General features: G+C 40.5%; 1 protein-coding gene across 1 annotated transcript in view; it reads left to right on the forward strand.

The window, feature by feature from the left end:
• ATP6V1C1 (ATPase H+ transporting V1 subunit C1) overlaps positions 1 to 25,783 on the forward strand; it is a 39,985-nt gene that overhangs the window by 8,404 nt on the left and 5,798 nt on the right. Inside the window, exons 2-10 of the mRNA XM_075213914.1 lie at positions 7,994 to 8,161; positions 10,024 to 10,091; positions 17,167 to 17,252; positions 17,657 to 17,751; positions 18,518 to 18,609; positions 19,904 to 20,002; positions 20,904 to 20,972; positions 24,637 to 24,729; positions 24,811 to 24,904. Of these exons, the coding sequence (XP_075070015.1) occupies positions 8,030 to 8,161; positions 10,024 to 10,091; positions 17,167 to 17,252; positions 17,657 to 17,751; positions 18,518 to 18,609; positions 19,904 to 20,002; positions 20,904 to 20,972; positions 24,637 to 24,729; positions 24,811 to 24,904 (828 nt within the window). The 5' untranslated portion in view covers positions 7,994 to 8,029. The remainder of the gene's footprint in view (positions 1 to 7,993; positions 8,162 to 10,023; positions 10,092 to 17,166; positions 17,253 to 17,656; positions 17,752 to 18,517; positions 18,610 to 19,903; positions 20,003 to 20,903; positions 20,973 to 24,636; positions 24,730 to 24,810; positions 24,905 to 25,783) is intronic.

A 25,783-nucleotide genomic window follows, 5' to 3' on the forward strand; every position in this document is an offset into this window, starting at 1 on the left:
CATACCTAAAGTACACATAAACTAACTAATAAATATTGACAATATAAGGGAACAAACATGGTAATAAATATTATTATTTAAATATAATGTCATATAGTTAAGCAGGCACCTGTGTATAAGAGATCAAGGGCTAGATTTACTAAGCTGCGGGTTTGAAAAAGTGGGGATGTTGCCTATAGCAACCAATCAGATTCTAGCTATCATTTTGTAGAAGGTACTAAATAAATGAAAGCTAGAATCTGATTGGTTGCTATAGGCAACATTCCCACTTTTTCAAACCCGCAGCTTAGTAAGTCTAGCCCCAAGGCTCCGTTCATCTTAGCAAACACAAACATAGTAATTAACCCTAGGAGTTACCTAGCAGAAAATATATCTAATCACTCATGTAGGCTATATCAGAACCTATAACACTACTTTAAGTGTCCATGATCCCAAACCATAAAGTATAGCGATCTTGTCTCGATGTAAAATTCATAGCCCACAGTTGTACGTTTGGTAAATGGATGGTTAACAGCATGCAGACGGATACAGGTCACATTGGAGCTGTCTGGATTGGGTTCAAAAGGTGCATTTAAATCAAATAGCTGTGTTGTTCAGGTCTTTTCTCAATTAGTGTGTCCAAGCAAAGTTGCAACAGCGACTACACGAGCCAAATAACAATGACCAGGCTCAAATAATGTCACTATGTTTATGATAATAAACATGTGGCCTCCCACATGTTAGTCTTTTAATATTTGGCACTGTACCATTTGGCTTGTCTTGAATGGATGGACTGTCTGTGAAATTTTGGTGATGCCATTACTGGTCCGGACATTAGCATCCATCAGAACTTCTTTACAGATAAGCATGTTATTTTATATATAATGTAACCGTTTTTAACCTTATGTAAAATACATTTTTGATAAATGTCCCTTTGCGTGTATTGGCCTCTGGGTGGTTATTATTTACCTAGTTCAACTGTGTTACCTGTTGAGGGTGAGAAATCCCTATTGGATCATACAAAAGACAAGAGAAAAAGATCTACAGACATTGGTCTTATTTGGTGGCCGAGAACCCCCCTCCAAGAGAAGTTGCTGATCCATCTTTATCAATGTTGGGACTATTATTATAATTTGTGTAGAACTAATAGGAGCGCACAATATTTTTCTGTATTGTGTGATTATATACACATATTATTTAGTGCATCGGGTTCTCTAGCATACCTCCTAGTAACAGACTGCTGTGTTAGGGAGGTGCTTCTTTTTCCTACATCATTCTAAGTCAACCGCACATGGTTGACATTCTTGCTTTCTTACTCCACGGAGGTGCTGTATGTGGTTTGGTGAGTTTATACATGGGGGGGGGGACAGTGATGTCACTATAAGTTAACTTTACATAGTTGCATAGCAAGGTTGAAAATAGAAAATGGTCCATCAAGTTCAACCTTCCATAAATTCTAATTGTGTTGATCCAGGGGAAGGCAAAACTAAAACCCCAGTGTGACCGTGGCCAACGTAGCCTCACAGAGGAGGGAATAAATTCCTTCCTTACCCCACAAATGGTCTGAGAAATTCCTTGGATTAATCACTCACATGATGCCCTCTACTTATTATAGCAGCAGATAACATTTCCTGTAAGATTGGTATCCAATCCATTTGTAAACCAACATTATATCATATGTTAAGGAGCTCCATGAAGAAACGGTCATTCTATCATTCCCAATTGATGACCCCATGTCCTCTCTATGACCATTGGAGCGGAAAGTTCTTTAGACAAATTGTAAAACTAATACATTAATACATATTAGGTAAGTCGCAGCTACAGAATTTTTTTAAACCTATTTTTTTTTTTTTTCATCCTCTCTTCCATTTATTAAAGAGGCTGCCCGCCCCTGAGCTCTCTCTTGGTTTCCTGTGTGCTTCCTATGGTCAGGTACACAGAACTGAACCCTATAGTCAAGATGTGCTCTAACCAGTGACTTATTGGTATTGATATGTTTGCATCACATGCATTTATCCCCATTTTTATACATCACAAAATTGTATTTTCCTTTACAGCTGCTGCCTGACACTGTGTGTGACTACTCAGCTGTCTGTCAATCAGTATTCCTCAATCGTTTTCCATATAAGTTTCCCAAATTGTATTCCATTGGCTGTGTAATGTGTAGCCTAGTTATTACCATCTGCCTTGTCACAGCACAGTTTGACATTTTGTCCTTTCTAAATCTTTCTGCAGCAAGTTACTCTTCCGCTGTTGCGGAAGGGTCGGTTGTTTTAACTCACATTTTCTGATACTTTAATCACTTTTTTCTCTATTTGTTTTTAATATTTCGCCGACAGTATAAATTAATTTTTAAATATTTTTGCAATAAAGGCCAAGTACCAGTTAATGAATTTATGTTGTTTCCCAAAGAAATGTAAAATACTCCAAACTAATAAACAGAATATGGATCACATTACGTATGACTGCCGTTTGTGTCCTAAATTTCAACTCTTGTCTTTACCAATTATAGCTATTATTTGCTGAAAGAGCACCCCCTCATCAATACAATTCTACACATTTTGTTCATGATTGAGGTTAGTCCTATTCCTTGTGCGATCACAATCTCTTCCTAGGATAAAACCTGCATAACTTATTGTTACAGCAAATATAGACACCTTACATTCCAAACCAGTGATGGGCAGTCTGATACACTTCCGGGGTTGCCTGGAGGGCCCTCTAACCGTCAGAGGGCCACACATTACCCTTAATCTAAGTAATAAGTTAAAAAAATAGATTTAATGAAAGTAAGAGACACTTATAATAATAATAATAATAATAATAATAATAATTTATTTATATAGCGTCACCAATTCCACAGCGCTGTACAGAGAACTCACTCACATCAGTCCCTGCCCCATTGGGGCTTACAGTCTAAATTCCCTAACACACAAACACACACACACACAGACAGACAGACAGACGGGTCAATTTGATAGCAGCCAATTAACCTACCAGTATGTTTTTAGAGTGTAGGAGGACACCGGAGCACCCGGAGGAAACCCACGCAAACACGGGGAGAACATACAAACTCCACACAGTGGTTGGGAGTTGAACTCATGGCCCAGTGCTGTAAGGCAGAAGTGCTAACCACTGAGCCACCGTGCTGCCCCAATCTGTAATAACATTTCAGCAGGCATTTTAAACAAGTGTTACAAGCAAAAAAATTAAATAGGAAGGACCTAGGGGCCACATGCAGCCCATTAGTGTTCTAGCCTATCTACAAGGACATTTATATAAAGATTACAAAGGGCAGGGTCCAATTCTGATCCGTGGTACATCACTAGTAACTTCAGCTCAGTCTGAATATTTTCCATTTTAACAAACCTTCTTCTTTTATCCTTCAGGTTTTCCACCGATGTACATACTTTTTCCCCTAGACGTATTACTCTCATTGTATGTGCCAGATAGCGGAATTGTATCAATTGTTTTTGCAAAATTCAAATTTACTATACGTACTATGCTTTGCATTATAACACATTTGCCTACTGTATCAAATCACACCAGGACAGTGTCTTGTTTCAGCTGTATTTAATCTTTTTATGTTATTTCAGAGATGTTGGTTTGCCTTATAATCCAAAAAGTCCTGCAGCATTTAGGAGCCTGCTTATCACAATTGTGAACAAACACAGTAATAAAACAATACAGACAGAGAGGTAGCCCACAAGCTTACAATCTATAGGGAAATGGGAGTTTGATACACGAGGGTAAGTGCTACATATTGCATATTGGTCCAGCCAGATTGCAAAGATAAAATGTGATTAGTGGGCTGTATGATCCAGTCACACAGCAATGTTGGTCAAAGGGTTATTGTCTTGTGTGTGGACTGTGTAAATGGTGGTAATAAGGTAACCTAGGGGGGGTTAAGAGGGTGGTTGAGGAATATTATAAGCTTACTTGAAGTATTCAGAGAATGTTTGAAGACTAGAGGAAAGTCTTGTTGTGCAAGGGAGGGAATTCCCCCAAGTTGGTGCAGCCTGGAAAAAATCCTGTAAAATTCTGTATCTTGTGCAGAACGGAGGTGTCGAGTTGGGAGATATTTTGAGACAAGTGAGGAGATGAATGTTGGTGCAGAGAGTCAGGGCATGCTTGTGTCCTTCAAAATCCAAATTAATTTCTCTATGAGGAAGTTAGTTGTTGGGCACAGTAGCTCCTGGAATTTGCCTTGTCAAGTGCTTTTATGTGATAGTACATTTGATTTATTTTGTCTTAATATTGTTTGTGTTATAAGATTGGCCCATTTTTGGATTATAATATCAATACATCTGAAAATCTTCCTTGTGGAATCGGTGCAACCACTGCAGTAACGTCTTTAGATCTAAATCTTACATTTTATTTCTGATGCAGACATAGGTCTATGTAAATCTTGTTATTTGTTTATTGTGAATTTTTTTTTTGCTATTAGTTTGTCAGTGCAAGGGGCGTTCTATGCAAACTACTAGGAGGAGTTATAGATCACAGGTAATTAGACTCATTTATTAAAGAGAAAAGGAAAATGTGGCTTTATAAAGAAACACTGCATTCTCATAAATTGTAATTCAGCACACACAATTCATCATCATCATTATGTATTTATATAGTGCCAATAATTCCGCAGCGCTCTACAGAGAACTCACTCACATCAGTCCCTGCCCCATTGGAGCTTACAGTCTAAATCCCCTAACACACACACACACACAGACAGACGAAGAGACTAAGGGCAATTTAATAGCAGCCAATTAACCTACTAGTATGTTTTTGGCGTGTGGATGCCTTTACCACTACAGTAAGGACTATTATATTAAGGATCCACCATTCAGCCCCACGGCTGGTATACTTTAGTGTACAAGTTCCTTTTTTTTTAGTTTAGTCTATTTTTTTATTTATTTTTTTAATTTGTTGACTTCCATAAGTGAAACTGTTAGCGATGAGTATTACGTACATTATCAGAAATGGTATCCCAAATTGTATGTTATACAGTTCACCTGGCCGCCCAATTCCTTTATTTCGATGTATCTGATATGTGCTCATTTAAACTATCATTTAGATTGTATACGTCTTTTAGAGATAAACTTGATGAAAACAAAGTAGTTGTTGACATACAAGTCTTGTTATGTACCCTGTGATTGTACGTCCGCATGTTCTGTGCTCTCTGGCCGTTTATGATCTAATCTCATGCGTTTCCAAATAACATTTTAATTGGTAAAATTACATTTGGGAATTGTCTGCGCTCGAGCAACAATAATGGAAGAAGTTTTTGCTTTGAAACATTAAGAGTCTGTTTCTACTCTTTCAAGGGAAAGCAAAGGGTCTGGGGTCATTAAGGAGAGCAAGGCAAAACAAGGAGTACATTTGCTCCTGGACAATCCATGTTGCAATACAAGGGGTGCAAATTAGTTTATTATTTTGCATGTAAGGAAAATACTGTCTGCTTTTTCATGTAACACAAAAATACTTGATAACTTTATTTTTACACTGAAATTTAAAGTTGATCTAGGACATGCCCTATCCCAACTATAAATCTGTCCCCACAGTTTACCTCCCCCTCCAATGCAACATGGTTTTGCCAAGGTGCAAAGTTACTCCTTTTTTTTTGCTTTGCTCTCCTTAATGACTCGGGCCCATAGCAGTAAAATAAAGCCTACTTACATATAGGCTATCTATAAAATCTCACTGAAACATATAGCTATGAGTTATTTATGTGTACATTAGCATTTTTTAAAGAGAATTTCTAACTTTTTTGATGGTGTATTTATCCTCGCCCCACCTGACATTATTACATTGATGGTATCTTTCCCTCCTGGGACTAACACAGTTACCATAATATATTAGGTTTCCATCACTTACTGTGACTGGACACCACTAATGTAATATTGTGTGACAGTCGCAGTAGGGAGGGACCTATCACAGGCGTTTAAATGACAGCCAGCTTCTGATTGGACAAGTGCTGCGTCTATTCAACTGGCTGCCAATTTCTACCAATGATTTATGTTGCTCGGATCTCCTGCAGGATCATAATGTACTGTCCATAGTGGGCTTTTACTGGTATTTGTAAGCATTGGAAGAGGATACAGCTTCTAGCGTCCTGTGTTGGCGTTTCATGTTGACTGCTGCTTTGTTGTAGATCATATGATTAGCCCATTGTTTTACTCATTACTTGACACAGGTAGGGATAAAACTATATAGAATTGAGGAGTCCTCCATGATACATTTAAGAGTCAGCTTGCCCATGATAGAAGCCATGGAAGAGTTATTTGTGCCTATAGAAATGTACAGTGACGGCAGCAAATGATCAGGTTCCTTGTTGCTGGGATGTGTTCAGGACAGATTACTGTATGTCTTTCCATCATGTCTGTCTAATAATTATGTATAGTCTGTGATAAGCAATGAAATGCAGTGTGTTCCAAAATCACTGCACAAAAACAATGTGTCTGACGCTAAAATGCAAGTTTATCCAACAGTTAAAATGCACTTTTCCGTTTGCAATATTTCCCATCTGTTGACAGAATGTAACAAGCTTGGCAGTGTGTCTTCTTCATACATAATTTAAGCTTTTCACACGCACACCGATACCGCGAGTGATAGGATCAGTGTGAGGGGTCAGATGGACAAGATTCAGACTCTTGAGCCGCAAGGCAGGACCCTTCAAGCATCATTGGGGCCTACTAATGTGGTTGGAAAGTTGTGACCCACACTGGCACATAGTGGGCATGTTCTCACCGCCTTTACCAACGCATGCCACAATGATGCAATCAATTGGATTATTATTGAGGTAGTTTTGGGGTCACACACATTACGATTTTGGGCCTGTTGGCGGCTTTGATAGAATAGTGTAATTTAAAGGAGAGAGAGGCTTCCCTTTTTACTGTTACATAAGGCAACATGTATTTTAGGTTTTATAACAAAGTACAGTCATTTTTGTATACAAAATTTAGACTCATAAGTGTGTTGCTTGTTCCTTATTGATAAACATAATGAGGACAATTTTCATAATTGACAAAAGGAAAAGGCAAATTAAGTGATTTTTCAATTCTCAAAATTTTCTTTTATTTGTTTAAAGACCTTTTACAGTAAGAAAAACTTTTAGTAACACGATAGGTTATATGACAACCATTTCAAAGTCTTATCTGTAAATCAGCATGGACTTAAAGGGAATATGAATATGTAGTTAGTCAATGAGCAGGAATTGGCCTGCTCAGGTATGGCATCATTTGTAATGAATAGTAATCAAAGGGATCCCCTAATTGTATAAGATACACCAATTATTGTTGTGTTTAATCATTTCTCATTAAAGACCTTTCATGATTCCATAGCACTAAGTAAAATCATTAGGGTTGAATCCTTGTTTTCTACAATGGTAGTTGAATAGTCGCTCCTTGTCCCTATCAAGTATACGAAGATAAAAAGGTTGTGAAATTTATTTAGTAACTTAAATCAGAACTCTACACGAATGTCATGGGCAGCACGGTGGCTCAGTGGTTAGCACTTCTGCCTTACAGCAGTGATGTCATGAGTTTGATTCCCAACCATGGCCTTATCTGTGAGGAGTTTGTATGTTCACCCCGTGTTTGTGTGGGTTTCCTCCGGGTGCTCCGGTTTCCTCCCACACTCCAAAAACATACTGGTAGGTTAATTGGCCGCTATCAAATTGACCCTAGTCTGTGTGTGTGTGTGTGTGTTAGGGAATTTAGACTGTAAACCCCGATGGGGCTGGGACTGATGTGAGTGAGTTCTCTGTACAGTGCTGCAGAATTAGTGATGCTATATAAATGGTGATGATGGGTAAATCTCCACCATCAGACCCGTAGAGGGGAGGAGGTACATTGTCCAGGATGCTGCTCCATCAAATGCTTCAACATTCTGCCTATCATTCCTGGATGGACCATGCTGGAGAGGACGAGGGAGCAGTGAATGTGTTCGAGGGGTTGGATGGAGTTATTAGTTGCAAACTTCTGCAGATTTAGTGTAACAAGCTTCTTGTTTCTTTTTGTTGTAGTGAAAATCTGCCTGCGACCAGCACTTAATTATCATCATGACTGAGTTTTGGCTGATTTCTGCCCCTGGGGAGAAAACCTGCCAACAGACATGGGAGAAGCTGATGGCAGCCACCACCAAGAGTAACAATTTGTCAACCAACTCCAAGTTTAACATTCCTGACCTAAAGGTAAATATGTTTTCTATGTGTGAAGAGTTTGTAACAAATTACATTCGCTTAACTGTGATGTCACACTTGTCCATTTCCATTAGGCTGCATCACAAGATATTGAGTCGATAGGGGGAGATCTCTTAGGGGGAGATCCAATTCAAAGCAAAGTGAATATGTGTCAATCTCTTAGGAGGAGATTCAGTTCAAAGCTGGTTTACTTTAACCCCTTCATGGGAGATTTTACAGATTTTTTTGAGTTTTGCTTCTTAGCAAACAGACGCTCACACACTACAAGTGCGAATTGCTTAGTAAAATATTGCCCTCAGTTGTATATGAGGGGAGTGTGGAAACGGGTACCTGGAAACCGCTTGCTACTAAGCGATGTGTGTAACTGCTGCAGCACCTCTTTGCTGACGGCTTCCTCGTGATCTGGACTGCTGGGTAGCTGGCAGAGCGATGACTCAGGGCACTGGGCTCTACAGAGGGCAGCCAAGGCATAGATTAGAGTGTTAGCTTTTATCCGTAGCACATTTTAGCCAGTGGGGGTGAGACTTGACCTATTAGGAATATTTTAAAGGGGAAAAAAATGCAGGTAGCCCAGTGACCCAGCGCAAGAGTGCCCATTATGGGGCATATGCCCCACAGCCCAGCTTGTCCCTGATTTGTAAGCCATAAGAACACAGCAGGTATAGGAAGAGAGCTGGGTGGTTAGTATTAGGGATGTTTAGGTGGCTCTTAAGAGTTGTTACACAATTAAATATTGTATATTCCTTTACATGGGGCTTTTTTATACAGTTTTACACACACATGTTGGCAGAGGGTAATTCAACTCCCTATCCCTAGGACCAGTCCCAACTGATTATTAATGTCCTATTTCAGAATGGTTTTTTTTCGTCTTCACAGTCTTTCTTCTACTTTAATGAACAATTGTATTAAGAATACAACTTAAAAAGTTGTGCTGGAATCATCGGGTACCATTTATAAATAAAACTATAATTGCTCCACATTTATAGAGACTAGTGAAATGTCCTGTAACTATGCACCTTACATTTGTTCAACCACAGATGTTATAGGGGGACAGCTTCGTACCAATAGCTAAATCAGCACTACCACCAAGGGAAAATATGTGTAATGATGTCTCCCTCCACCTAACCCGAGGCACGGGGCTGCCAAGTACCGGGGATGGGGGGTGTGAGCAGGAGGACAGCTGTCACTAGGTGGGCGTGCAGATGTAAGGTGCATTTTGATGGGTGCACCCGGTTTTAATGTGGCAGGGACAGAACAATCTATAGCCAATCACGTCATTGGAAAGGTTGCAGTTTGGAGACAAGTGCGCTGCTCTTGTGCATCCAGCTTGGTTTTAAGTTGCTCGCCCAACCCATGTGATATCACCATGTGACAGTTCTCCAGTCTCACAACCAATGTCAATGTGAGTCTGTTGTCTTGTTGTAAATCTCTTGGTTGCTGACACATATTATTAGGTAGGAAGTTAATGTAAACCATCTAAAGATATATATGATATTTACATCCTATACAGTGTGCCCTCCTTTTGGCTCTTTAACTCTATCACTGAAGCGTTTGACAAATACGTTTCACCGGTCTCTTATTACACAGAGGCTGGGCCGTTGGTCTCCAATCACTGTGACTCTGGCCTTAACTCTCCGTAAACGGCAGTAACCAGCATCTTCTTTGTCTTCAAGGAGGATGTTATTTTATTTGCTTAAACACAATATGGTTCAACAAAAATGTATGGAATTTTTTTTTATATATATATATATATATATATATATATATATATATATATATATATATATATATTCCATTTTATAAGCAGCATGTGAATTGATACAAATATTGTTTCTGCTCTTGTTTATCTCCAGGTTGGCACCCTCGATGTGCTGGTCGGGTTGTCAGATGAACTGGCCAAATTGGATGGATTTGTTGAAGGGTAATTGTTATATTAAAATATAAGTATATCAGTATTTGTGACACCTTCAGGTACAATAATGTTTCTCAGTTCTGGCTTTTACAAAGTATAGTATGTGTGCCCTATGTATTCCGTTCACTGATCTAGCGCTTATTGATCCCTATGGTAGACAGGTTCTATGAATAAAAGGGCTGGAGCTTGGGAGCAGTATGCACCAATACATAGCTCCATCAGTCTCCTGAACACTTGTGATCCCAAGTCCAAGGTCAGTGGGCACAGTTTCCACCACAGGATGGACGTATTGCGTCTCGGACACCAGCTGAACTGCCCGTCTGTAGACGAATGTGTTCTTACATTTTTTAAATGCTTTATCCATGTTTTCAAAGTAAATCTCTATAGGCACTACAGTTATTCAAAGGTATGTGATGAGTTACAATATCCAGTATGAATCATTGGATGTCTATTTGTTGGAAGTCCAGTTATACAAATATATACATTTAATGAATGGAAATTGGTGTCCCCAAAAGTATGAATTAAAACAAAGAATGGTAATGTACCCCATTGGGTGAAGCCACACTTGTTTAGGTTTTTCTTACGCTGTGTTTTGCAGCCCTCGTGGCCTCCCTATAACGCCTAATTAAATTGATCCACTTGCGAAGCATGACCTTATCTAAGACCAGAGAAGGTATCTGTTCTTGTAGCAGTTTGTTCTAAAAAATGTTTTATCATTGCAGTGACCTTCTCCAGGTCCTTCCAGAGAATAGACATAAATAAAATGGACTCACTGATGCTAAGAATTTATTTCGGTGGAGGTTAATCTTTCCATGTGGCTCTTCAAGTGATCTACTCACCCTTACGGAGGGAGAGAAGGTCTTTAAGGTTCCATCGCAACTGCACCCTGATAATTTTAATGTCTGTCCACTTGAGCCCACTTAGACCACACAATAAATAAGGGGTAAGGGGAGATGGGCTCGACCGGTCGGGCAAGGGATAATTTTGGAAGTCCTTCAGGTAGTGCTTATGAAGCACCAGTGGAGAGGTGTGGTGTTGGGATGTGAGGACAGCAGCAGGGCCCCTGGGGATTTAAGCTGTCTAAAAAATATTCTTAAAATGTAGAGTTCCTGTTTCTCTAAAGCTAGGTACACACTACACAGTTTTCGTCCAATAATCGGCTAAATCAGCCGACATACGACCGCTCGTTCAAAAGTTGGGTCAGTGTGTGCAGTGACACGATGGTCGAAAGTCTGCCCAAATGGACGATTGTCGCCTCATTTGGTTGGTCGTACCGTTTAATATTTTCGGTCCAATCTCGTTTCCGTTGTGTAGTGTGTATAAACTTCCGACCGAGCCACAACAGTGAGTACGAAATTACAGTCATTGCTCACGACAACATGGCTGTAAAAAGTCGCTAAAGGGACGTCCGCTCTTCCCTTTATCGTCCTAAACAAGGCTAGTGTGTATGCAGTCCATGGACCGAGCGATCGGACCATCGATCGCATGTAAAATTGATCGGCATAAAAAGTTGGTGGAAAATTCTGTAGTGTGTACCCAGCTTTAGTTCATGAAATATGGGGGATATTGTCCTTCCTTGACTGTTTTATTGCCTACTGCAGTAAAATACACTTTTAATTTATAAGAACTAATAAAGATATTAGGGCACACACATAAATCAAATGCGACTAAATGGCAATCCAGACTTTATTCTGATATTGTTTTTCATAACTATGCATAACCTGCAAAAAGTAAAAAAAAAAACAAAAAACACATAAATGAATGTGTTCTAAAATGAAAGAATAATATATATTGTATGACTTCTATGATTAGGATTCAGCTGTATCCATCGTGAATGTGTCTCTAAGCTCTGTACAAGTTTTGCATATAACTGTGGAATTTATTGTGTACTTGACAACGTAGCTCAATGTACACAAGGAGCTGGTGAGAGATATCAATGATTCAGCTAGATTTAGTGTTGCAATTACAGAAATTCCAGCTACAATTTCCCAATGAGAAAAATTCTAATTTTTTCGTTAAAAGTTCACATTAGTCTATACTCAGGGTTACTTATTTATCTAAGTTCTTATTCAGTATCTTTTTAGCGATGCAAACATGCTATATTAACTGGGAAATTGCATCAAAATGATTTTTAATGACGCAGGCTGATGGTGACCATGCAGAGTACAGATCTCCATATCAAGTTTATAGGATCATTATCTGCCATTGAGGTTTATCTTGGGTCCATACAATGCAGTATAGGGGCCAACTGCCCGATAACTGTGATGTTGCAGTGTGTGTGTAGCCATGGGATGTTGCAGTGTGTGTGTAGCCATGGGATGTTGCAGTGTGTGTCTAGCCGTGGGATGTTGCAGTGTGTGTCTAGCCGTGGGATGTTGCAGTGTGTGTCTAGCCGTGGGACGTTGCAGTGTGTGTGTGTGTCTAGCCGTGGGACGTTGCAGTGTGTGTGTGTCTAGCCGTGGGACGTTGCAGTGTGTGTGTCTAGCCGTGGGACGTTGCAGTGTGTGTGTCTAGCCGTGGGACGTTGCAGTGTGTGTGTCTAGCCGTGGGACGTTGCGGTGTGTGTGTGTCTAGCCGTGGGACGTTGCGGTGTGTGTGTGTCTAGCCGTGGGACGTTGCGGTGTGTGTGTGTGTCTAGCCGTGGGACGTTGCGGTGTGTGTGTGTGTGTCTAGCCGTGGGACGTTGCGGTGTGTGTGTGTGTGTCTAGCCGTGGGACGTTGCGGTGTGTGTGTGTGTGTGTCTAGCCGTGGGACGTTGCGGTGTGTGTGTGTGTCTAGCCGTGGGACGTTGCGGTGTGTGTCTAGCCGTGGGACGTTGCGGTGTGTGTCTAGCCGTGGGACGTTGCAGTGTGTGTGTGTGTCTAGCCGTGGGACGTTGCGGTGTGTGTGTGTGTCTAGCCGTGGGACGTTGCGGTGTGTGTGTGTGTCCAGCCGTGGGACGTTGCGGTGTGTGTGTGTCCAGCCGTGGGACGTTGCGGTGTGTGTGTGTCCAGCCGTGGGACGTTGCGGTGTGTGTGTGTGTGTCTAGCCGTGGGACGTTGCGGTGTGTGTGTGTGTGTGTGTGTCTAGCCGTGGGACGTTGCGGTGTGTGTGTGTGTGTGTGTCTAGCCGTGGGACGTTGCGGTGTGTGTGTGTGTGTGTCTAGCCGTGGGACGTTGCGGTGTGTGTGTGTGTCTAGCCGTGGGACGTTGCGGTGTGTGTGTGTGTCTAGCCGTGGGACGTTGCGGTGTGTGTGTGTGTGTGTGTCTAGCCGTGGGACGTTGCAGTGTGTGTGTGTGTGTCTAGCCGTGGGACGTTGCAGTGTGTGCGTGTGTCTAGCCGTGGGACGTTGCAGTGTGTGCGTGTGTCTAGCCGTGGGACGTTGCAGTGTGTGCGTGTGTCTAGCCGTGGGACGTTGCAGTGTGTGCGTGTGTCTAGCCGTGGGACGTTGCAGTGTGTGCGTGTGTCTAGCCGTGGGACGTTGCAGTGTGTGCGTGTCTAGCCGTGGGACGTTGCAGTGTGTGCGTGTCTAGCCGTGGGACGTTGCAGTGTGTGCGTGTCTAGCCGTGGGACGTTGCAGTGTGTGTGTGTCTAGCCGTGGGACGTTGCAGTGTGTGTGTGTCTAGCCGTGGGACGTTGCAGTGTGTGTGTGTCTAGCCGTGGGACGTTGCAGTGTGTGTGTGTCTAGCCGTGGGACGTTGCAGTGTGTGTGTCTAGCCGTGGGACGTTGCAGTGTGTGTGTCTAGCCGTGGGACGTTGCAGTGTGTGTGTCTAGCCGTGGGACGATGCAGTGTGTGTGTGTGTCTAGCCGTGGGACGATGCAGTGTGTGTGTGTGTGTCTAGCCGTGGGACGTTGCAGTGTGTGTGTGTGTGTGTGTGTGTGTCTAGCCGTGGGACGTTGCAGTGTGTCCCACACACTATATAAGCCAATCACTAAGTTTCTGCTTAATGCATACTGAAATAATATTTAAATACACAAAATATAGATTTTCACTTAAAAAATGCTCTTGTTGATCTTATTTATATGTTAATTCTTTCAAACTACAAGAGGCGGGATCTTGGACTAGTGACGGGGGAACGGTCCGGGCATAAATAAAAGGAGCAAAATTAGTGTAAGCTGAACTCTCCAGTAGTCAGTGATATCATAAAACTATAATGTGCGTTCCCCTGTTCTAGAAAGAATTAGACAAATAACTGTTTTGAGGTTACAGTGTTTTTAAAAATAAGTGGTCATGGTCGTTTAAATGAAGTATAAAGAGGCCCTTTGAAACTTTATATGTCTCATTAGAAATAATTGCAGCTGTGTATTTCTGACCATCCATCTAGTAATAGAACACAAGGACCTAGTAATTACTGTGGTGAAAGAATTCCTGCTTCTGTGCATTAAACCTACTGTTCGACGTCCAAGAACCTGTACTTTATTTTAATAGATTTACCACTCATGTCGGCTTGATTGCAATTTAGAATGTGAATGGTAGATGATGTACACACAGATGACTGGATTCTCAGCCCCAGCTGCTGAACACAAACTACTTCCAGCAAGAATGTGCTGCTGATTGGGGAGCTGCAAGTGCCATACTACTTCCTCTTTATTTCTAGCATTGCCAGATATAGGATGTAGTGACCACCGCAGCGAGCGGAACACTGGACATTCCCACTTCTGATCATATTATCATTTATTTATATAGCTCCAGCCGGTGGTGGAGGTGGACTGGAATACAGTGGTATGCCGTACCGCCACTCAGGGGAGGGCTTGCAACTTTTAGCACGTTGAAGGGGGAGTTCAAGACTTGACTCGCCAGACAATTATTTTTTTTTTAACTTCAATAGTATTTTATTGTTAATTTTTCAAAAATTATGGGGTACAGAAAATAAGAAAGGGAATGGGGGTAAGGGAAGGGCACACAAAAAATAAGGGAAGGGGGGAGAGGGGCAAAAGTGGATACATAGTGGGAAGGAACACATTATACAATTCTGCTTCTAAACCACATTGTGCACAAACCCAGTTGGTTCCTTCCGAGTTTGTGAGATTTACCATAATCAAGCGGGCACAAAGGAACTACTACTAATGGGAACTTTGGGGAACTTCACTAAGTGGATGTGATGCGGGTAGGAAATTAGAATATAGTCGCTCTGTAGACGCTCCCTCTCCTTCAGTAACATACACATGCCAGCTGAACCATTTAATTATTGGGGACGAGGGGGCAGTAGAGTAGGGCATCCCCATTGTCTCCATTTCAAAGCTGAATTGCACCGTGGCCACTACCTTCGATATCAAGGGTATCTGGGGTGACTTCCAACCTTGAGCTAAGGAGGCTCTTGCGGCCAGCCTGTTTTTTAATGGAAAGAATGCAGGTGGCCCAGTGACTCGGCCTAAAGTAGCCCACTATGGGACCCAGTCCATCCAGCCCCTGCCGGAATGTCTTCTCCAGCTTTGATTGTAAAACTACCAAATTCCTTCCATTCACTTACATTCTCCATACAACCACTTCGACCACTGGCGCCAATCATATCATGAAGCACTCTACAGAGGATATGTAATCATTCACATTAGTCCCTGCCCCATGGAGCTTACAATCTAAATTCCCTGCCCCACCCCTACACACAGTATTTTATCAGAAGCCAATTAAACTGTCAGTATGTTTTTAGACTGTGGCAGGAAACCGGAGCACCTGGAGGAATCCCAAACTCTACACAGATAGAGCCCTGGTTAGAATTAAACTTATGACCCCTGCACAGTAAGACAGCGATGCTGACCACTGTGCCAGGTAGATTTTATTTTTCACGTGCAGCAGTAACGGAAATAAATTGTATCGTTATCGGACATAGTGGTAAATTTGCTGAAAAAAACAACCTTTATCGGCTTGTGTGCAGCTTGTGGCGGCATTATCAGACCCCAGTGCATGATGGATGTCTGATCACCCGCTTACTTAAATACTTGTTTAGCGTCCCTCTAATTTTACAGGCTTTTCTGTCTGGCTAATTCATGTGCTTGTGTGAAACCAGGGTAGTTTAAATGCTCTGACATTCATATTGACCTTACTGAGGACTTTTACCACTTTAGAGCTCTATGGGGAATTAAATCTAAAGGATCCATCATTCCATTCCATTCCATTCCATCCATTCCATTGCATCCATTCCATTCCATCCATTCCATTCCATCCATTCCATTCCATCCATTCCATTCCATCCATTTCATTCCATCCATTTCATTCCATCCATTTCATTCCATCCATTCCATCCATTCCATTCCATCCATTCCATTCCATCCATTCCATTCCATCCATTCCATTCCATCCATTTCATTCCATCCATTTCATTCCATCCATTCCATCCATTCCATTGCATCCATTCCATCCTTCCATTCCATCCATCCATTCCATCCATCCTCACAAGATTTCTGTATACATTGTATCACTAATATCTATGCGAGTATCCCTCCTTCCTAAGTGTACCTGCCAAAAAGCTTAATGGAGGCAAAATATGCATATTAGGTAAAGAGCATCAGTAGTTTATCTTCCCAAGAAAGATAATTGTTTTGTTAGGAAATGCTGTGAATGTCAGTAGCTCCTCCCAAGTTAGCACATGGAAACAGTTGATTTTTATAACCATCCTGTATGGAACAAGTTATATATAAGTGTACAGGATCTGGGGAGACCGATAGAATCTCCTTTTATACTGGTCGGAGTACATGAGCAGATACAGCCCCAAGGCAGAGGCACATTTAGAATACGTATTTTCTTGTAATTAATAAACTCTGTGTTTGATAATAAGATCACTTTATGCTACCATTGTTTTTCACTATTACCACTGATATGGTAAGAGTGTAACATGAGCAATATAAAATGTAATTGGTTACACACTGAAAATGTGTGAATATAAAGTTGTTGTATAAAACAAATGAAATAAAGCCACATGGAGACAGTTATTCTCATGTCTTATGCTTGAGAGATGTTTTGTTTAAATCCTCTTTTGTTTGTTAACGCAAAATAAGTACTATTTTTCTATGGGATACACAGACACAAAACATAAATCACTATAAAATAGAACAAGTACACGTCTGTTATACTCCTGGATACATTTAGATTGTAATCTTGTCTCCTAGAACGGTGAAGAAGGTGGCGCAGTACATGGCTGACGTGCTGGAGGACAGCCGGGATAAGGTGCAGGAGAACCTTCTGGCCAGTGGAGGTATTGTGCTTGACCGATCACCACACCTTGTCCCACGTTCGGACCCCAGCTGCTCTGTGTCCTATCACATGACTGGCCTTGTTTATAAGCAAATCCCAGAAGACAATATAAATAAATAACTGCTTAGTTTACTGATTTCTTATTATTTGCCAAAAATGATCGTGCTGCTGCTATTTGTTATGGATTATTCTACAGGCATGGGACATCTAGAGAGCTTGGGGACTTGAGGTTATCTGGATAAGGGATTTCTTTTGCCTACAGTCTGATACCACCTTATCCCAGCAATACTGAACATCGAATAGGAATACTAACACCATTATTATATGTTTCATGTGTGTATAATTCAGCAGCTCATGTCTGTTTAAGGCGGTCTCTCACCATGCTCTATTCTTCCTGTGTTTTAGTGGACCTGGTCACGTACATCACACGGTTCCAGTGGGACATGGCGAAGTACCCAATTAAACAGTCCTTGAAGAACATTTCTGAAATCATTGCTAAAGTAAGAGACCAGTTTACGTACAGTCATGTTCTAGGCTGGCGGGGGCTCTAGCCCACGGTGAGGAAAAAGGCTGTCATGGAAAAGCAATGAGTTTTACTGTCTGTGTCTATTTCTGTTCGCTTTATTTATGTCCCAGTCGGTTAATTTCATGAGAACAATCAGTTGACAGTTAGTCAAGTGCTGCACTTTTCCTGTCAAACAATTTAGGCTATTGTATAGAACAATCTCATGATGTGTACAGAAATAACTTGCTGTATATAAACCGTATATATAAATACTGTGCTGTGTTACAGAACAACTTGTTTTGACATTCGTAAGTGAAATAAAACTAAAAAGCTACACTGCAGGACACTATGGGCTAGATCTATCCAACATTCTAAAAAGGAATTATGAAAAAGTGGAGATGTTGCCTATAGCAACCAACCAGATTCTAGTTATCATTTATTTAGTACATTCTACAAAATGACAGCGAGAATCTGATTGGTTGCTATAGGCAACATCTCCACTTTTTCAAACCCGCAGTTAGTTAAACTTACTCCCATGAATTTATGGCCTAGAGAAGAGCGCCTTTTCTTTTGCTTATAGTAGCTAAACAAAGTACAGGTAAAAACAGCAAGGATATATCATTACAGAACCCAAAATGTTTGAGTTTCATTCTGCACCCCTGACATTAATGCACAGAGCCAGATGGTCAACATTCACCTAAATTTGAAACTATTTATTTTGGTCAAACCCTGTCCACTTATTTCTTGCTCTATATTCTCAGGGTGTTACACAGATTGACAATGATCTGAAAGCAAGAGCGTCTGCCTACAACAATCTGAAAGGAAATCTCCAAAATCTCGAAAGAAAAAATGCGTAAGGTTCCACTTTCCACGTCGTTAGACTACTAATTACACTAATATACATCTGTATAGTTCTCGCTCTGTTCCAGGGTGGCTGGTTGGTTGTTTTTGTAAGAACCTTCATGGACTTATATAATATGATGCACCCCATCAATAGTATATTTACATGGGTGGTATTTACCCACGAAGTGCAAAACCACGTAGCCACCAATCAGACATTTGTTTTCATTGTGTAACGTGTACGATGGAAGCTAACGTCTCATTGGTTTGTATCCAGTAGTGCACTTTAACATTTTGTCCGTAAACCCTCCTCAGAACATATCGGTGAGGTCCAAAGTTCACTTTAATCTGACGTATAGTTTTAAACATGTTGTATATTGTATGGTTGGTATATATTTAGTTCCTCCTTTTCCATTACCATGTGACTTACATGATCATTTTTACTGTTTTATGCTTTTGGAAAATTGGATAGTTGAGGAAGAGAGTCACGTGGACACAACTTCCTTAACTCACATAGATCCTTAACTTCCCCTTTACGGCCTGTATTGGTTATTCATTACAACCATATGTAAAATCAGTGGTAGCCGATCGTTTATTCTATAACTCATCTGTTTGTAATGTTGTTCTGTTTCATGCTCGGGTTTGGCATTTTGAATACACATTTCCTACCTTTTAACCATCAACAACACATATAATGATGTACTCCATTAAATTTGATTATGCGGCTCCAATAAATGTATGTCTCTTCATTGTGTCTTTGTACATGTACTGTGTCCAGTGGGGTAACGGAAATGCAGATATCCCCTTACCAACTGGTGTTAGAAAATTATGATCCTACTAGTGTTTGTTAACACTAGTAAAATGAGTATTGTGATGGAACCTATTGGTTGTAATGACCTTATACACACACACGTGCGCTTGCAGTCAGCAGCGGCAGAGCTGTCTATTGGACACGGAATGTTCCACTTACTCATGTTCTGCAAGTAAGAGCAGGGAATCAATGGAGTGTTCCTCATTAACAACCCACTGATCGCAAGTGCAGTCTGTCGTTAGCAACGTATGCCCAGTGCAATCGTGTTTGACATGCAGTGTCATTGGTATGTTCTTTATCAACTTTATATTCTCGCCGGTTGTTACTTAATCTAAAGTGATTCTGAGATATGTAAAAAACAAGAGAAAAAAAAACACATTAACCAACTAATGTAATGCAGCAAGAACTTGGAAAGCAAAATAGCACATTATATGTGTGTAATGTGTATAATATATTTTAGCTGACATAATATTTTCCTTGCACTGTTTCCCAACAGAGGAAGTTTAATAACTAGAAGCTTAGCTGAAATAGTGAAGAAAGATGACTTTGTGCTGGATTCTGAATACCTGATCACTCTATTGGTCGTTGTACCAAAGTAAGTAGTGTATTTATTGCATGTTCAATAAAAGGCTGTTTAGCTGAGTTGACGTCAGTGGTTTAAACAAGGTTCGGCAACCTAGTAAATTTGGTGTGGGATCCCTACATTTATCCCACTGATTTTAGATTTATATATTTAGACTTGTAATTTTTTTCTATAGTTTTACCACGTCTTATTGTGTCCACAGACACTGCGATATCATAACAGATATCGAGCAGTTGCCCCTATATTGTGTGCTCCAAACGCATCCAAGGATCGCAGTAATAATCCAATTTAAAGAGATCTTAAAATTTAGAATGTTGTCCTCCATCTAGCAGAACATTTAATTAATCGGAGGTAAGGAATCCCCCTAGATGCTGAATTCTACCAGAATTCTTCAGGTAGTGCTGTTGCGAAATTCAGGCTTGTTTTGAGATGCCTTTTTCCTTAGTAATATCGGTAGGTGATACTTTCCTTTTAAATGCCAATTTAATATAGCTCATGTATGAGACCAGACCAAATTACGGGTCATGTTACTGATGTAGCCATTCTGCGCCCAGCTGTTTGTGTAATGCACCTGTTAATTCTGAAAACGTTATAGTCTTTTCTTTGAATCTAATTTAAAGACAGCGTTTTATGCTGCAAAAAATGTAATATGTGCGGATACAACCAAGTCAGTTACATCGATTTTCCATTTAATTGCCTTTAGTATACGAACCAGACATACTAAGGTGTGTAGTAACTCATGGCAGCCAATCAGCAATTGGCTTATATCCGTCTAGTGGAAGTCTGATGATGAAACAACGGGTCTGATTGGTTGCCAAGGTTTAGTACATTTTTGCAGCCTTGAGCAATATACAACACTGCTTAGGCTGGCTGCAGAGACGTTTATCACATGTGTGCCAATGTTGTTTTCCAGGCTTAATTATACTGACTGGGTTAAACAATATGAAACTCTGGCGGAGATGGTGGTCCCACGTTCCAGCATGTACGTACTGACCTGCTATTACAATTACCAGTTACACGATGCTTCCGACTGACAGTGTTTTACACTTATGTGTATGTCTGATGTGCATTCCTTGAATATAGCAAGAGCTGATTTTATTGCATTAAGATTCACCCAAAGTGCAAAGAACACAGGGAATTATTTTATTTGTGAAGGGTCTTCAATTAATAAAATCCCCTGTAATTTTTTTCCCTAGTCCCTAAAATTAAATATATAATATATTATATATCGGACATCTTCGTAATGACCATAGTATATCTGATGTTTTTACTTATTGGGTTTATATTTTGTATCCCAGGTCCTGCACTTACTGAATCTGCACAATTTAATTTTTACTTAGTCTGGTAGCTCTGTCACTGATGAGGGATATTAGTAACGGTAGCAGCCCCAGGGGTGGGGAGATCTAACCTCAACAACAGAAAAGATGATTTGGTTCGTCTGTCGTTTTTATTGTGTATGTGATATAGAAAAGTTTATCACAGTACGGAAAGTATATTGTTAAAATCAGGAGCACACAATTATCGGTACCTCACAGTTGAAGTGTCTCAAGCTGATATGCACATATGTATGTATCCAGCATGTATATGGTGACAACCTCCAGCTCCAGCACAATACAGATACTGTCCCTTTCTTGCCAGTGTGAACGCAGGAAAACAGTTGAACGTTTAGATTATAAATAAAAAAAGAAACCTCACATTGTTGTCATGCTAGAGATCCAGCTAAGAGGGCGACGTGCTGGGGATTGTACCCTGTCCACAGTGTTCCAAGGCACTGATAACTAAACTGCGGTTACCAGCTGTAGAATGTACTGATTGTCCCGTCCACCTATGCACAAGTGACAGTAGATGTCTTGCCCACCTGCTCTAGCTGTCAGCCGGTGATCAGACTAATGGTTGTTATAGGCATTCACAGTTTCTGCAGAGGATAGGGAAAGAATCTGCAGGATACATTTCTTGCAATGCAAAGGACCTCTAGAAAACTTACACACGAGGGAGGCAAAGAATAGAAAGAAGTGTTCTTATATTATCACTATTATTGATATGTGTCTGGTTATATGTTTAGTTGTAAAGACTGTAATAGCACAAATGATGAATTTCTGATAGTAAGAGAGAGCTGTTCTGTGCTGTTGCGTTATAGAATGGGGCAGTGCTTTACCTAGGGCTGATCTTGCTCCTTTAGAAAGAAGTTACTAAAGAAGGGCACTCATTTCTAAATTAAATAATTTGCATATGAGTGCCCTACCTAGAAAACAGAGAGTGCATGGGCTTAGCCAAATAGGTATCAGGCTTGACATTTTACAACGTTAAATACCACTTACAATGAAAATAAATTGACGCATGTTATGCCACAAGTCAGACCTTGCGCAGGACACGTGTGGATGGACTTTTTTTAAACATTGTTTTTATAAATGTGTCTGCTGTGGACTGTCTGCTTATCTTAATTTCCTCTTGAACTTGCCTACACATTGTATTTGCACATATATATGCAAATACTATGTGTAATTTGGCATCTAGTGAGGCACAGGAGTGGCCATGGCGGTCCTATCCTTCCTCTTTGTACACAGTTCACAGCAGACACCAAGTCCTCTCCAAAGGGGACAAACCACACACACACAGATTTCTCATTTTTTACCTGTTTAACCTGTGTATGTTTCATATTCTAGTATTTTAAAGGACCAGAAAACCTAAATTGAAAATATTCGTATTTAAGTTCCCCCTGCCTAATATATTCCACATGTTCCCTACTCTGCTGATTGGGCTGGGCTTCCGCTGCAGACTTAGTAGTTGTACAGTCATGGCCAAAAGTTTTGAGAATGACACAAGTATTAGTTTTCACAAAGTTTACTGCTTCAGTGTTTTTAGATCTTTTTGTCAGATGTTGCTATGGTATACTGAAGTAACATTACAAGCATTTCATAAGTGTCAAAGGCTTTTATTGTCAATTACATTAAGTTTATGCAAAGAGTCAATATTTGCAGTGTTGACCCTTCTTTTTGAAGACCTCTGCAATTCGTCCTGGCATGCTGTCAATCAACTTCTGGGCCACGTACTGGCTGATGGATGCCCATTGTTGCCTAATCAATGATTGGAGTTTGTCAGAATTTGTGGGTTTTTGTTTGTCCACCCGTCTTGAGGATTGACCACAAGTTCTCAATGGGATGAAGGTCTGGGGAGTTTCCTGACCATGGACCCAAAATTTCGATGTTTTGATCCCCGAGCCACTTAGTTATCACTTTTGCCTTATGGCAAGGTGCTCCATCATGCTGGAAAAGGCATTGTTCATCACCAAACTGTTCTTGGGTGGTTGGGAAAAGTTGCTCTTGGTGGATGTTTTGGTACCATTCTTTTTTCATGGCTGTGTGCAAAATTGTGAGTGAGCCCACTCCCTGAGCAACCACACACATGAATGGTCTCTGGATGCTTTACTGTTGGCATAACACAGGACTGATGGTAGCGCTGACCTTTCCTTCTCCAGAGAAGTGTTTTTCCAGATTCCCCAAACAATCTGAAAGGGAATTAATCAGAGAAAAGTACTTTACCCCAGTACTCAGCAGTCCAATCCCTGTACCTTTTGCAGAATATCAGTCTGTCCCTGATGTTTTTCCTGGAGAGAAGTGGCTTCGTTGCTGGCCTTCTTGAAACCAGGCCATCCTCCGAAAGTCTTCATCTCGCTGTGCGTGCAGATGTACTCACACCTGCCTGCTGTCATTCCTGAGTAAGCTCTGCACTGGTGGGAGTGGGCTCACTCACAATTTTGCCTAAGAACGCAGCCACGAATAAAGAATGATGCCAAAACATCCACCAAGAGCAACTTCTCCCAACCACCCAAGAACAGTTTGGTGATGAACAATGCCTTTTCCAGCATGATGGAGCACCTTGCCATAAGGCAAAAGTGATAACTAAGGGGCTCGGGGATCAAAACATCAAAATTTTGGATCCATGGCCGGGAAACTCCCCAGACCTTAATCCCATTGAGATCTTGTGGTCAATCCTCAAGAGGCGGATGGACAAACAAAAACCCCACAAATTCTGACAAATGCTGAGCATTGATTAGGCAAGAATGGGCGACCATCAGTCAGTATGTGCCCAGAAGATGATTGACAGCATGCCAGGGCGAATTGCAGAGGTCTTCAAAAAGAAGGGTTAACTTTTCAAATATTGACTCTTTGCATAAACGTAATGTAATTGTCAATAAAAGCCTTTGACACTTATGAAATGCTTGTAATTTTACTTCAGTATACCATAGCAACATCTGACAAAAGGATCTAAAAACACTGAAGCAGCAAACCTAGTGAAAACCAATACTTGTGTCATTCTCAAAACTTTTGGCCATGACTGTACTGACCTATTAATCCCACTGGCTCTCAGTCCTCTTACATAGAGAAGAGCTGCTATGTACAACCCAGCTTCAAGCCACCACGTACCTGCTCTTAAACATCATTTAGGAGTAACAGTGATGCATTATCTGACTGAGTGGGATTGTGTACTTATATAATCAAATGTGTTCTTCCCTGCAAGTTAGCAGCGTACAATGTTTGATTACTAATCAGGGATAACTAATGTCTCCGACCTGTTACGTGACAGCTCTGCAGGAAAATGACAGATGTTCTTATTTTTAACAATTTAATTTACTTTATTGTGCACAGTGTGTTATCGGAAGACCAAGACAGTTATCTGTGTAACGTGACTCTGTTCAGAAAAGCGGTAGATGACTTCCGACACAAAGCCAGAGAAAATAAGTAAGGTGTTTGGATGATTATTGAGGTAGAAGGCTCACACGACGTGACATGTTGACACATAATCGTTTCTCTTCATTGCAGGTTTGTTGTCCGTGACTTCCAGTACAACGAGGAGGAGATGAAAGCCGATAAAGAAGAAATGAACAGGCTATCCACTGATAAGAAAAAACAGTTTGTAAGAACATTATAATAAAACACAGCGCATAACATGTATAGGACAATCATAACATGCTTATACTCCCATAATTCCTAATAATACCCAGAATCCTTATCTTGTGATTATATGGCGTTATAAGTTGTTCTTCAGCGATGCTGTATTTATTTGTGCATAACTGCAGTCCTCTTATTCCTATTATTTTCTGGCACATAAATCTTTGTTTAGTCTGTTAATTCTAAAGAGAATTGTTGATCCATATAAAATTAGCTTTGTCCTCTGCTTTAATAATAATTATATTAATAATAATAATAATAGTTAAATTTTATCCTAACGTAAATTAGTGAAACGATTTTTCTTTAAACAGATTATAGTTAAACTGTTACCAGTTTTAGTACAGAATATATGTGCTTATATCTCCCTTTGTCTGGCCACTTGGTGTAATTCGTTTGCTAAATTTGGTGCCTTTTTAACCAAATTAGCTGACCAGTGTGCCGTGCTCCAAAACAGCTGATTATACCTAATCAAAATCTGATTGGATTTCATCGAGTAGAACAGGAAATTATAATGCCAATTCCCACCTCTATTGCCACAAGTGTGGTGTGAAAATTTGTTTCAGAGGTGTAGACCCACATGCATTGCATCCAAATTCGTTTATTTAGCCAGGAGCAGAAACAAAAATTTGGATATGTTTTACTGGGCTATCGATTTTCTTTATCACAACCCAAAATCTTTTCTACAGGAGCAAAAAAATTAGCCCAGAAAAAAGGGAAATTATTTAAGTGCCTTAATAATAATAATAGAATAACATTATTTTAAACTGGTTTACTCGCAAATATATTTGAACTAATTGTGTAAACTGGAAAGGTTTCTATATAATGTGTTTTACCACAATATTGA

Source organism: Mixophyes fleayi, chromosome 5 (genome assembly GCF_038048845.1).
Source record: "Mixophyes fleayi isolate aMixFle1 chromosome 5, aMixFle1.hap1, whole genome shotgun sequence".
NCBI lineage: Eukaryota > Metazoa > Chordata > Amphibia > Anura > Limnodynastidae > Mixophyes > Mixophyes fleayi.